Below are 13,669 nucleotides of genomic sequence, written 5' to 3'. Positions count from 1 at the left end.
CTCTTACGTGTCTGCTTTAGCTCTTAAGTTTGAAGATAAGCAAAAGAATAGGTTATGGCCTCTGTTCGGCCTGCAGTCTTTTATTCCTTTCTCAGCTTTCATTTTGATTCTCCTAACTCTATTAGGAGGCCAATTAGTTAAAATACTGATCACTCCCCAACCCCCAACCCCCCCCCACACCCCTTTAACAACAAAAAAATGAGTTAGTGTTCTGCAGCCTAGTGGTTAGAGCCTGGCTTCCGCAGCCAGCCTCCAGGGACCTACATGCCTGTGCTGCCTTTACTCACTAATCAGCTGTGTGATGCTGCACCCCCGGTTACTGGTGTGTAAAATGGGGTTAATTGTGGTAGCTACCTTCAAGGGTTAGATGGGATGGATACAAGTTACCAAGGACAGTGCTCTGCATTAATAAGCACCCAGCAAATGTTAGATACTCGTATTATGCCTGTAACTAGCACCATATAGTTAACTGTTGCTAGTTACCCTGAAGCACCTAGAAAGATTCTGAAATGGCCCTCTGATTGGCTAGAGATCATTTTATTTTGTGCAGGTTTTATGGGTACCCTAAAGGTAGAAAAGTGAGGTCGCTCAGTTGTGTCCAACTCTTGGTGACCCGTGGACTGTAGCCCACCAAGCTCCTCCTTCCATGGGATTCTCCAGGCAAGAATACTGGAGGGGGTTGCCATTTCCGGAAAGTCAATTAAAAAATAATTTGGACTCCCCCTCCCCCAGCCCCTCACTCTACCACCAATTCTGGATGTAACAGCTTACTTCTGTTAACCATTTTCAGGAAGGAAATTTTCTTTCCTATATTAGCATTATTTTTTGAACTGATTGTAATGTGTGCGTCTGTAGCCATTATTGTTGTAAAAGGGAGCAGATCAACCACCAGTGTATATCCATCCAGTACAGTTTAGTCGCTCAGTCGTGTCCAATTCTTTGCGACTCCATGAATCACAGCACGCCAGGCCTCCCTGTCCATCACCAACTCCTGGAGTTTACACAAACTCATGTCCATCGAGTTGGTGATGCCATCTAGCCATCTCATCCTCTGTCATCCCCTTCTCCTCCTGCCCCCAATCCCTCCCAGCATCAGAGTCTTTTCCAATGAGTCAACTCTTCGCATGAGGTGGCCAAAGTACTGGAGTGTCAGCTTCAGGATCAGTCCTTCCAATGAACACCCAGGACTAATCTCCTTTAGGATGGACTGGTTGGATCTCCTTGCAGTCCAAGGGACTTCTGCAGTACTACAGTTCAAAAGCATAAATTATTCGGCGCTCAGCTTTCTTCACAATCCAGCTCACATCCATACATGACCACTAGAAAAACCACAGCCTTGACTAGATGGACCTTTGTTGGCAAAGTAATGTCTCTGCTTTTGAATATGCTATCTAGGTTGGTCATAACTTTCCTTCCAAGGAGTAAGCGTCTTTTAATTTCATGGCTGCAGTCACCATCTGCAGTGATTTTGGAGCCCCCCAAAATAAAGTCTGACACTGTTTCCACTGTTTCCACATCTATTTCCCATGAAGTGATGGGACCAGATGCCATGATCTTCGTTTTCTGAATGTTGAGCTTTAAGCCAACTTTTTCACTCTCCTCTTTCACTTTCAAGAGGCTTTTTAGTTCCTCTTCACTTTCTGCCCTAAGGGTGGTGTTACCTGCATATCTGAAGTTAACTGATATTTCTCCCAGCAATCTTGATTCCAGCTTGTGCTTCTTCCAGCCCAGAGTTTCTCATGATGTACTCTGCCTTTAAGTTAAATAAGCAGAATGACAATATACAGCCTTGATGTACTCCTTTTCCTATTTGGAACTAGTCTGTTGTTCCATGTCCAGTTCTAACGGTTGCTTCCTGACCTGCATATAGGTTTCTCAAGAGGCAGGTCAGGTGGTCTGCTATTCCCATCTCTTTCAGAATTTTCCACAGTTTATTGTGATCCACGCAAATGCTTTGGCATAGTCAACAAAACAGAAATAGATGCTTTTCTGAAACTCCTGCTCTTTCAATGATCTAGCGGATGTTGGCAATTTGATCTCTGGCTCCTCTGCCTTTTCTAAAACCAGCTTGAACATCTGGAAGTTCACAGTTCATGTATTGCTGAAGCCTGGCTTGGAGAATTTTGAGCATTACTTCACTAGTGTGTGAGATGAGTGCAATTGTGCAGTAGTTTGAGCATTCTTTGGCATTGCCTTTCTTTGGGATTGGAATGAAAACTGACCTTTTCCAGTCCTGTGGCCACTGCTGAGTTTTCCAAATTTGCTGGCATATTGAGTGCAGCACTTTCACAGCGTCATCTTTCAGGATTTGAAATAGCTCTACTGGAATTCCATCACCTCCACTAGCTTTGTTCGTAGTGATGCTTTCTAAGGCCCTCTTGACTTCACATTCCAGGATGTCTGGCTCTAGATGAGTGATCACACCATCGTGATCATCTGGGTCATGAAGATCCTTTTTGTACAGTTCTGTGTGTTCTTGCCACCTCTTCTAATATCTTCTACTTTCTGTTAGGTCCATACCATTTCTGTACTTTATTGAGCCCATTTTTGCATGAAATGTTCCCTTGGTATCTCTAATTTTCTTAAAGAGATCTCTAGTCTTTCCCATTCTGTTGTTTTCCTCTATTTCTTTGCATTGATCGCTGAAGAAGTCTTTCTTATCTCTCCTTGCTATTCTTTGGAACTCTGAATGCAGATGCTTAAGTATCTTTCCTTTTCTCCTTTGCTTTTCGCTTCGCTTCTTTTCACATTTATTTGTAAGGCCTCCTGAGACACATTTTGCTTTTTTGCATTTCTTTTCCATGGGGTGGTCTTGATCCCTGTCTACTGTACAATGTCACAAACCTCCGTCCATAGTTCATCAGGCATTCTGTCTATCAGATCTAGTCCCTTATATCTATTTCTCACTTCCACTGTATAATCATAAGGGATTTGATTTAGTTCAAACCCGAATGGTCTAGTGGTTTTCCCAACTTTCTTCAATTTGAGTCTGAATTTGGTAATAAGGAGTTCATGATCTGAGCCATAGTCAGCTCCTGGTCTTGTTTTTGCTGAGTGTATAGAGCTTCTCCATCTTTGGCTGCAAAGAATGTAATCTGATTTTGGTGTTGACCATCTGGTGATGTCCATGTGTAGAGTCTTCTCTTGTGTTGTTGGGAGAGAGTGTTTGCTATGACCAATGTGTTCTCTTGGCAAAACTCTATTAGCCTTTGCGCTTCTGCATTCTGCATTCCAAGGCCAAATTTGCCTGTTACTCCAGGTGTTTCTTGACTTCCTACTTTTGCATTCCAGTCCCCTATAATGAAAAGGACATCTGTTTTGGGTGTTAGTTCTAAAAGGTTTTGTAGGTCTTCATAGAACCGTTGAACTTCAGCTTCTTCAGCGTTACTGGTTGGGGCATAGGCTTGGATTACTGTGATATTGAATGGTTTGCCTTGGAAACGAACAGAGATCATTCTGTCGTTTTTGAGATTGCATCCAAGTACTGCTTCAGACTCTTGTTGACCATGATGGCTACTCCATTTCTTCTAAGGGATTTCTGCCCATGGTAGTAGATATCCATCCAGGTAGATTCCTATTGGCATGAATGCTAGAAAAATGACTCCCTCCTCATTTAATATATTTTTGTGGCAGTATATCATTTTATATTTAAAATACTTTAAAATGTTTTTATTGTAAAAGCAGTATAGGTTTAATATATAGACTTTGGTACACACAAGAGTCTGTAGTTTTATCCATTCAGAGATGATTACAAACATTTTCATTTTCCTAGTTCTTTATGTGTATTTCCACGTTTACACACATTTATTTTGAAATATAATTTGGGATCATGTAATCATGTAACTCTCACCCTCACACACATCACATGATCATCTAAGCATTTCCTCACTTTAATAATCTTGGAAATACATGATTTTGGGTAACTTTTGTGAAGATTGACTATAATTTTAGCCAGGTCCCCAGCATTGGATATTTGCTTTGTCCAGTTTGTCCAGGTAATTTTTCTGGCTAATTCTAAATAGCCTGTGAACATTTCTAATATATTTTCTGGTTATATTCTTTGGAGTTCTTTTTTTTACATTATTTTAGGGTCATGATACTGTTTTCATTGCTTTCCAGAGAAGTTTCAGTGGGAACTTATGGTAGTAAAATGAAGGGTTTTGCATTTCATTGTAACCTCATGTTTTGCCAATTTATGCCTAAGATAAATTGCGTGTCTGCTGGTAATAAGGTTGATATTTTGGTATTTGTTAACTGTATTTCTTCTTAGTAGTCTTTATATTCTTGGCCTGTAGGGATAATGAGATCTAGAGCTGTAGTTCTTGGTTCATTTGAGATTTGATTTGTGAGGTCTAACTCTTGTTCTTAAATCATCTATACTGTAATCAATATCCTACTTTTGCGGATGCCCCTACTCCTGGAGTCTTGATGTTTTCTTTCAGGGGACTATATAGATTTAAGTGAAGTGAAGTGAAAGTCACTCAGTTATGTCCGACTCTTTGCGACCCCATGGACTATATCCATGGAATTCTAGGCCAGAATACTGGAGTGGGTGGCCTTTCCTTTCTCCAGGGGATCTTTCCAACCCAGGGATTGAACCCAGGTCTCCTGTGTTGTATGTGGATTCTTTACCAGCTGAGCCACCAGGGAAGCCCAGTAGAGTTAAGGCGAGGTGATATTCTTTATTTTATATTCTTAAATATTCTTGAATGTGAATTTATCCTGTTGAATCATGGACTAGTTTAATATGTGAATTTATCCTGTTGAATCATGGACTAGTTTAATACGTTAATGATTGTTGGGGAATTTTTTCTTCTGCTTTTTTTTTTCATCATATGTATGCCTAGGCCCACAATACTACAAACTTTAAACTTAAGCTAATGGCTATAAATGTTTTGGCTCGCCAAAAATCTTAGTTGTGTCCGCCTTCCCTGCAGCTCAAGAGCTCTTTATATCCAGGAACATCTGCAAATGATTCTACTAATGGTGGAATTTTATTTCATTCAGATTGTTGAGTAGAAGAATTGGTGAGTAACCCAACTGAAAAAACGCTGAATGAAAAGCATTCTGGGGGCCAGCCCGTGATCGGCACATTAGATCTAGAATAAGATCAGAACACACAGGGTAAGACTGACTGTATGACTTACCAACTAGTACTGTAGTCATTTACGTAGGTTACACAAGAAAGGAACAGACAGTGTTACGAAAACCGATAGATTGAATGCACTGCTGGAACCTTGGTCATTCTCTTCCCCACCTACCGGTGTGCATGTTCTAAACATAAAGGATAATTTGGTGGCTCACTGCTTCCAATTTTAAGCTAGTTGAGTCGTTTACCAAAAGAGAGTTCTATCTAAGAACAGCATCCTCCAGATTCACCCACCAAAATGTAAACTGTGGGCTCTAGGTTCTAACTGCCTGGGTCTCAGTCCTGACCTACTCCCTACTAACTGGTGTAACTTTGCTCCTAGTTCCATCTCTAGGTGTAATAAAAGGTGTAATGATGCCAGCCTCCTAAGAAAACGAGGATGGTTAAGTGTGCTGCAAAGTGCTTATCCTTATGTCTGCCATTATAGCCTCATTGTCTGCTAAAACAGACGTTTTCCTTAATCTTGTACAGACTTAAGAATTTTCTTTGAAAATTATTTCTCTTGGGCTTTTCTAAATTTTGAAAAGAAGAAACAATGGTTATGAAAGAATACTTGGTTTTATAATAAAGGCACCTTTTGGTAAATTTGTACTGTCATGTTAAGATTAGGGTTTAGCCCAAAAAAGGGTTTTAGTTCCTATTGCCTAGAAATGTACTATGTTAGAATTGAATTTAGTTATAAAATTATGATTTTTTATTACATCCAAGAATGTTAAACACATTCTTTAGCTCAATGATAGTACAAACCATACCTAAAGTGTTCCAAATAAGTGAATTTTCGTATCAAATAAAGGTTTACCTAGATTAAAAAAACTTGATACAGCTGTTTTATAACATTTCAGTAGTCATTCAATGCATTTGCCTGTTTGTGTCCCTTCAGATCCATTTAATACTCCTTGTTTTGGTGCTGTAAAATATATTTTTTAGTAACAGTCTAGTTGTCATTGCTGTATCAACTAAGTGTTATTAAAGCAAAAAAGCATAGGATTGGATCATAAATCATCAAATTGGATCATGACTGTAAAACTCTGTGGTCTTGACATTTTAAGCAGCTGGATAAAATTTTCATGAAGATGGGGACTCAAATACAACTCATTTTTGCCAAAATAATGTGAGCTTGAACAAGTTCAGTTCAGTTCAGTTGCTCCGTCGTGTCCGACTCTTTGCGACCCCATGAATCGCAGCACGCCAGGCCTCCCTGTCCATCACCAACTCCCAGAGTTCACTCAGACTCACGTCCATCGAGTCCGTGATGCCATCCAGCCATCTCATCCTCTGTCGTCCCCTTCTCCTCCTGCCCCCAATCCTTCCCAACAGCAGAGTCTTTTCCAATGAGTCAGCTCTTCACATGAGGTGGCCAAAGTACTGGAGTTCCAGCTGTAGCATCAGTCCTTCCAAAGAAATCCCAGGGCTGATCTCCTTCAGAATGGACTGGTTGGATCTCCTTGCAGTCCAAGGGACTCTCAAGAGTCTTCTCCAACACCACAGTTCAAAAGCATCAATTCTTCGGTGCCCAGCCTTCTTCACAGTCCAACTCTCACATCCATACATGACCACAGGAAAAACCATAGCCTTGACTAGACGGACCTTAGTCGGCAAAGTAATGTCTCTGCTTTTGAATATGCTATCTAGGTTGGTCATCACTTTTCTTCCAAGGAGTAAGCGTCTTTTAATTTCATGGCTGCAATCACCATCTGCAGTGATTTTGGAGCCCAAGAAAAGAAAGTCTGACACTGTTTCCACTGTCTCCCCATCTATTTTCCATTACACTTAATTAAAAAATAAAAATTCTTGATTTTTTTTTTTTACATCTAATAGTCCCAGATAAAATAAACTACAGATTTGGAAGGAGAATTGGCAAAATTAACATTCTTTGTGGCTTAGTGTCAAGTCCCTTAATTCTAGGAAGGTTTTTCTCATTTGAGTGGTCAGTGAAAAAAAAATAGCCCACTCCCCCCTCAGCAGTCAGTTACGTCACAACATGGTAGACTTTGATAAGGTTTAAATGTGCACCAGTCACCTAGTCCAGGGAGCTCCTGATGGCAGACATCACTAGGTCACTGTGTTGAGATGACAGGAAGCAGAAAACCTCTGCATTTCAAGCAGCCTCTACAACTCAGATGGCACTGGAAATGGAAATGAATTTACAACCCCATTCTTGTGAAGGTGATCTGTACTTTGACTAGAAAGCAAATTTTTATATATATATAAATTTAATTGGTGGCTAATTACAATATTCTATTGGTTTTGCCATATATTGACATGAATCTGCCACAGACGTACATGTGTTCCCCATCCTGAATCCCCCTCTCACCTCCCTCCTCATACCATCCCTCTGGATCATCTCAGTGCACCAGCCCTGAGCATCCCTGTATCATGCATTGAACCTGGACTGGTGATTCGTTTCACATGTGATAATATACATGTTTCAATGCCATTCTCCCAAACCATCCCCCACCTCGCCCTCTCCCACAGTCCAAGACTGTTCTATATGTCTGTGTCTCTTTTGCTGTCTCGCATACAGGGTTATTGTTACCATCTCCATATATATGCATTATTATACTACATTGGTGTTTTCCTTTCTGGATTACTTCACTCTGTATAGTCGGCTCCAGGTTCATCCACCTCATTAGAACTGATTCAAATGTATTCTTTTTAATGGCTGAGTAATACTCCATTGTGTATATGTATCACAGCTTAGAAAGCAAATCTTGACTGATGTCAAGGGAAGAAACCTTAATTTTTTTTACCTCCCCTTATTTAGAAAAATTCAGATATGTTTAATATCCTTTAAACACCACTCACATAGTCAGAAGACCTTAACTGTGGTCCAAGATGTGTGTTGTTCAGTTGCCAACTCATGTCCAACTCTTCATGACCCTGTGGACTGAAGCTCACCAGGCTCACCATTTTTTTTTTTGGCCCAAGTTCATGTCCATTGAATCAGTGATGCCATCTAACCATCTGATCCTGTTGCCTTCTCCTGCCTTTAATCTTTCCCAGCATCAGGGTCTTCCAATGATGTGTAAATAGATGTTAAAAAGGATCACTCACTGTGATGACATCTTCCACTGTATTTGCATATAGGTGATTCAAACCACTAAAGATGTCTGACATGGTTTGCAGTAAGGTTCAAAGCAGAAGGCTCAGAGCAAAGTAAAAAACATGTGTGCTGCAAGCAGTATAAAATTTCTTGGTTTCCAAGGCACTTAAAAGTTTTATATAGTTTTCATACTCGAAAATCTTAAAAGCCCATGCATAAAAACCAAGAGAGCGCTGGATAAGTACATTGATTAACAAGCCCTTGCCTGTAGGCCTGCTGAACTGAAATTTAAGTTAGCCGTTCTCAAAAAACCCAGCTGACATAAAGGTTCTATGGGAAACACAAACATTGCTAGAAAGAAGAAAAATACTATGGGTGTAGCCTATCAGGCTCCTCTGTCCATGGGATTTTCAAGGCAAGAGTGCTGGAGTGGATTGCCATTTCCTTCTCCAGGGGATCTCCCCGACCCACGAATCGAACCCTGGTCTCCCACATTGCAGGCAAACGCTTTACCGTCTGAGCCACCAGGGAAGCCCACTATTAGTCACTAGGAAATGTAAATGAAAACCATGAGATGCTTCTTCATACCCTCAGGATGGTCGTTACCAATAATGAAAATAGGACTTCCCTGGTGATACAACAGATAAGAATCTGGCTGCCAAAGCAGGGTTGGATCCCTGGTCCGAGAAGATTCCACATGCTACAGGGCAACTAAGCCTGTGTCGTAACAACTGAAGGCTGTGTGCTTAGAGCCTGTGCTTCACAAGAGAAGCCGGCATACCACAACCAGACAAAGCCTGAGCACAGTGAAGACCCAGTGCAACCAAAAACAATTCTGAAAAAATAATGAACGTGAGTGCTGGCAAGATGTGGAGAAATAAGAACCTTGAGTGTTGCTGGTGGGGATATCAAATGATGCAGCTGTGGTGGGAAACATGGGTTGGGTTCCTCAAAACACCTTTCCAGAAGAATGTAAAACAGACTCAGAGACAAGTGCTGTGGACACTCGTTCACAGCACAATAGCCTAGAGGCCGAAAAAAGATGAATGAATAAAATGTGGTATGTCCAACAATGGAATATTATTTAGTCTTAAAGATACGAAATTCTGATACATGATACAACATGGATAAACACTGAGAACATGCTAAGTGAAATAGGCCAGGCACAAAAGGCTAGATATTTATTATATGATTGCACTTACATTAGGTACTTAGAATAGGCAAATTTAGAGACAAAATAGTGGTTACCAGGGCCTAGGGAATGAAGGGATGTGACGTTACTTTTTTAATGGACACAGAGTTTCAGTTTAAGATGATGAAAAAGTTTTGGATAGTAGTGGTGATGATTGTACATTAGTGTAATTAACAACCCCATATACACTTTAAAGTTAAAATGGTAAATAATTTTGCCATAATTTTTAAAAAGTAGAAGCTTAGATTTAAAACGACAAACCGGAAACAATGCTAGAGAGATGGAAGGTCATACTGTTAGTTTCATACACGTACAGACTTTCTTGGTCAGCTCCTTTAGTAAGGAAAGGGATGCTCAAAGTCAGAGGGCATGGAAGATGCTGCTGCTGTCAAAGGACTGGCACAAAGCTGCATGCTGAGAGCTTCTGAGGAAGAATACAGAGAACTTCCACTTTGTAAAGTGTGCTGTGTTGCACCACTGGGTGGGACAAGGCAGAGCAACGTGGGTATGGATTAGCTCCCTCTGGTTGTTGAAAACAACATCGTAGTTTCTTTTACTACCTTGTAAGATGATTGAGCAGAAATAATACAGTCATAGTAGTGACAAGATAGTCAATGAAATGTTTTCAAAATCCCTGGTACCTGCTACCACTGGCCATAGTCCCAGATCTATTGTCTCCCAGAACACCAGATTTTTATTACCAGGTCTCAGCGCAGTATTTGGGTAATTTGTACACCTTATTCTTCTCTAGGGCTTCCCTAGTGGCTCAGATGGTAAAGAATCTGCCTGCAATGCAGGAGAAAGGAGTTCGATTCCTGAGTCAGGAGGATCCCCTGGAGAAGGGAATGGCAACTCACTCCAGTATTCTTGCCTGGAGAATCCCATGGACAGAGGAGCCTGGTGGGCTACAGTCCATGGGGTTGCAAAGAGTTGGACACGACTGAGCAACTAACACAGTCTTATCCACGAAATTTCAAAGTATCTTTATAAATCTGTTGTTATATTTTGTAATAATAAGATTCTAAAATCCATTACTGGCTGGAATGATGATTAGAAATTGCTCAACATTATTTTCTGTTGCATTCTAACTATCTGTACAGTAAGACTGATGAGTAGAATTATCTGCATTTTAAAGGTAAGGAAAACTAAGATATACAGAAAGTTCAAATGCTAGTATGTAGAAGTTACTCATATCCTCAAGTTCAGTTCAGTTGCTCAGTCTTGTCCAACTCTTTGAGACCCCATGGACTGCAGCACGCCAGGCTTCCCTGCCCATCACCAAATCCGGGACCTTGCTCTAACTCCTGCCCGTCGAGTCGGGGATGCCACCCAACGGTCTCATCCTCTGTGGTCCCCTTCTCCTCCCGCCTTCAGCCCTTCCCAGCATCAGGGCCTCTTCCAGTATCTCCTGCCCGTCTTTTTGCGACTCCTGCCACCTCTGCTTCTGCTCCTTGTTCGCCTGCGCCAGTGCCCCGTGCTGGTAGGCTTCCTCCAGTAGACCTGTCTTCTCCCGTGACTCAGTCCAAGACCCGCATCTCACAAGACCCGCATCCTGGGCTGAGTCACAGAAGACAAGTCTGCCAGGACTGGGCCCTGGCATGGGCAAGCAAGGAACCCAAGGGGCGGTGGCAGGAGTCAGGACACCAAGCACGGGGACCATCCCCGGATGGACGGCTGCCTCCTTCTGGATCTTTTTCCTAAGATCACAGACATTTAGGGCCGGTGTGTCTGTCACGTGAGCCAACACAGGCCACTCTGTTACTCCCCTCAGCAAGGAAGGGGCCTATATTGGGATGTGTAGACCTCGTCAAGAGTTTCACTTGAATACGCTCCAACAAAGACCAATAGCTGGCTACAGTCTCACCTTTGCTCAGTTCCCCTTCTGATTGCTTTGAGGGTCCAATAAAGTCCATAGGTGCATCTGCTAAGGTAATGGTCTATCCCAATGGTTCCTGACCTTGACTACACTCCAGAACCACCTGGTGGCTTAGCACAGATCGGCTCCTATCCCCTGAGTTTGATTCAGAAGGTCTGCTGATGGGTTTTGAGAGTTCACATTTCTGACAAGTTCTCAGGTAATACAGAGATGTCTGTATGGAACCGTAAGAAAACCACTGTTCTGTAACTTGCCAGGGACAGTAATGAGCCCATTCAAGACAAGAGTTCAATTCCAATTTAATCAATTTATTAAATTAACATTTCTGTAATAAACACTAGCCACCACTTGAGTGAGGCTTGCTGCTGCTGTGATTATGTTCACAAATTAGGGACATTTTGCTTTACCCCTATTGGTGCAAATAAAATCATGTCAGTACCTGTTGGCACTTTGTAACTTAAAGTTCTGTTGCGACCTGGGCTACAATTTGCTATTCAGGAGACCAGGTCTGGCCTTGACAGTAAAGCCACCGTCAAAAGCTGCATTGAGAACTTCATCTAGGCAGCTTGCTGTGATGAAACTCAAATCCTGCCGGACGTTGGCTGGGATTTCTTCAAGGTCTTTCTCATTCCTCTGAGGGATGATGACGCGCTTCAGTCCAGCCCTGTGTGCTGCCAGCGCTTTGTCTTTAATTCCACCCACCTGTAAGGAGAGAAGAGGTTTATTTATGATCATCCTCAGGCCTTGAGATAAACCCTAACCCACCTTTCTTTCACTGCTATTTTAAAACATCCAAATCACCTTCCATTTCCTTAGAGCTTGAGCTGAGAAAGCCACTAAAAGGGTTAATAGTATATTCTTTGCATTCAGTTAGCACCATGTGAAGTCGCTCAGCAGTGTCCGACTCTTTGTGATCCCATGGACTGTAGTCTGCCAGGCTTCTCTGTCCATGGGATTTTCCAGGCAAGAGTACTGGAGTGGATTGCCATTTCCTTCTCCTATTAATGGAAAATTCTGAACTTGTTTTTGAAAATTCTTAATTTTTGCCAGGTGCGAGCACCTCTTCTGTCCATGACTCCCTTTTACATTTCTGTTCCTTTCAGTACTCACATCAGTCTTGTTTGCAGGTAGCTCAGGTGTCTGAGGCCACCCCAGCTGTCTAGGGAGAGGCTCTAAAGTGGGGACCCGGGGCCTCCTGCTGGCCAGGACCAACCTGCAGTCATGAGTGAACCGCAACGGAAGCAGATCCCCCTGCCCCAGTCAACTTCTGGATGACAGACCGGGCTGGTATAGCGACCACACAGTGAGAGTCCGCGGGCCAGAAGAGCCCAACTAAGCCTCCCCTGAATTGCTGCCCCACAGAAACTAAGAGTAACTATTGTTTTGGGGTGGTGTGTATGCAGCAATAGGTACCACATAGAGATAATCCCTGGAGATAGCCCTTGGAAGCCGCCTCCCACCTGCTACACACCTGCCATCCTATCACACTGTCACTCCTTCCAGGCTTTTGCTTTATGCTGCTGAACTACACTTTCAAGGTTCCTTCATCAGAGAGAGTGTGAGATGAACTCAGTCCCTGAATGTATGGCAATGTCTATTCTGCGTTCACATTTAACTGACAGTAAGGCTGTGTATACAAGACTTGATTAAAAATCATTTTCTCTCAGGGTCTTAAAGGTGCTATGTATCTAGTGTTATCAATGAGTAAGCTTTGTCCTTGGTGACTGGAAAGTCATGAAGATGCAATCCTTTTTCTGAGGTGGTCCTTTCAATCTTTCTTAGGTCCTTTCAAACTGAACACAGCCTTCAATTCTAGGAAATGCTCTGTTATTTCCTTGACAATTTGTTGTACTCCATTTTCTCAGTTTAGTTAGATGCTGGATCTGTCAGATGGTTTTTTTCTATTTTTTTCTGAATAGTTCTTTGAGCAATTCCTAAAACCATCATTTTAAATTCAAGAGCTTTGTCTTAGCCTCTGTTCTTGAATTACGTTTTCTCTAGGCTTAGCAGGCCTTCTTAAGTGCTGCTGCTTTTCTCCATGCTGCATGTAATAATTTAAAACTGAAGGCTTCCTCAGAGTTGCTGTGGCTGTCCTCCCCTGGGGGTGGGACAGCCTTTACCTGGGTGCGATGTGCTCTGAGTGCAGGGGGCCTAGCAGAAGAGCCATCTATTCTGTGGAGATTTCAATGAATACCCTGGGTTTTGTTTCCCATCCCCTTCCTGTTCTCCTGGTCTGAACCTTCTGGCTCTGAGCCCATGCTTTTCACCAGGTTCCTGCAGGGAAGAATGTTTCTACCTCCAATCCTGTTACATCAGTGGGGATACTTTTATCTTCTAGAAGTTGGCTGAACTAGAAGAAGTTCCCCACTGATTGATGGCTTCCCACTCATTTTTGACCATTAAAATTTA

General features: G+C 42.2%; 1 protein-coding gene across 1 annotated transcript in view; it reads right to left on the bottom strand.

Moving 5' to 3' along the window:
- Window positions 1-11,547: 11,547 nt before the first annotated feature.
- Window positions 11,548-13,669, bottom strand: part of LONP2 (lon peptidase 2, peroxisomal) — an 81,604-nt gene continuing 79,482 nt past the window's right edge. The window contains exon 15 of the mRNA XM_069552740.1: window positions 11,548-11,962. Coding sequence (XP_069408841.1) covers window positions 11,741-11,962 — 222 coding nt within the window. The 3' untranslated portion in view covers window positions 11,548-11,740. The remainder of the gene's footprint in view (window positions 11,963-13,669) is intronic.

The sequence above is a fragment of the Ovis canadensis genome, chromosome 14 (assembly GCF_042477335.2).
Source record: "Ovis canadensis isolate MfBH-ARS-UI-01 breed Bighorn chromosome 14, ARS-UI_OviCan_v2, whole genome shotgun sequence".
NCBI lineage: Eukaryota > Metazoa > Chordata > Mammalia > Artiodactyla > Bovidae > Ovis > Ovis canadensis.
This window is presented reverse-complemented; position numbering and strand designations above follow the sequence as displayed.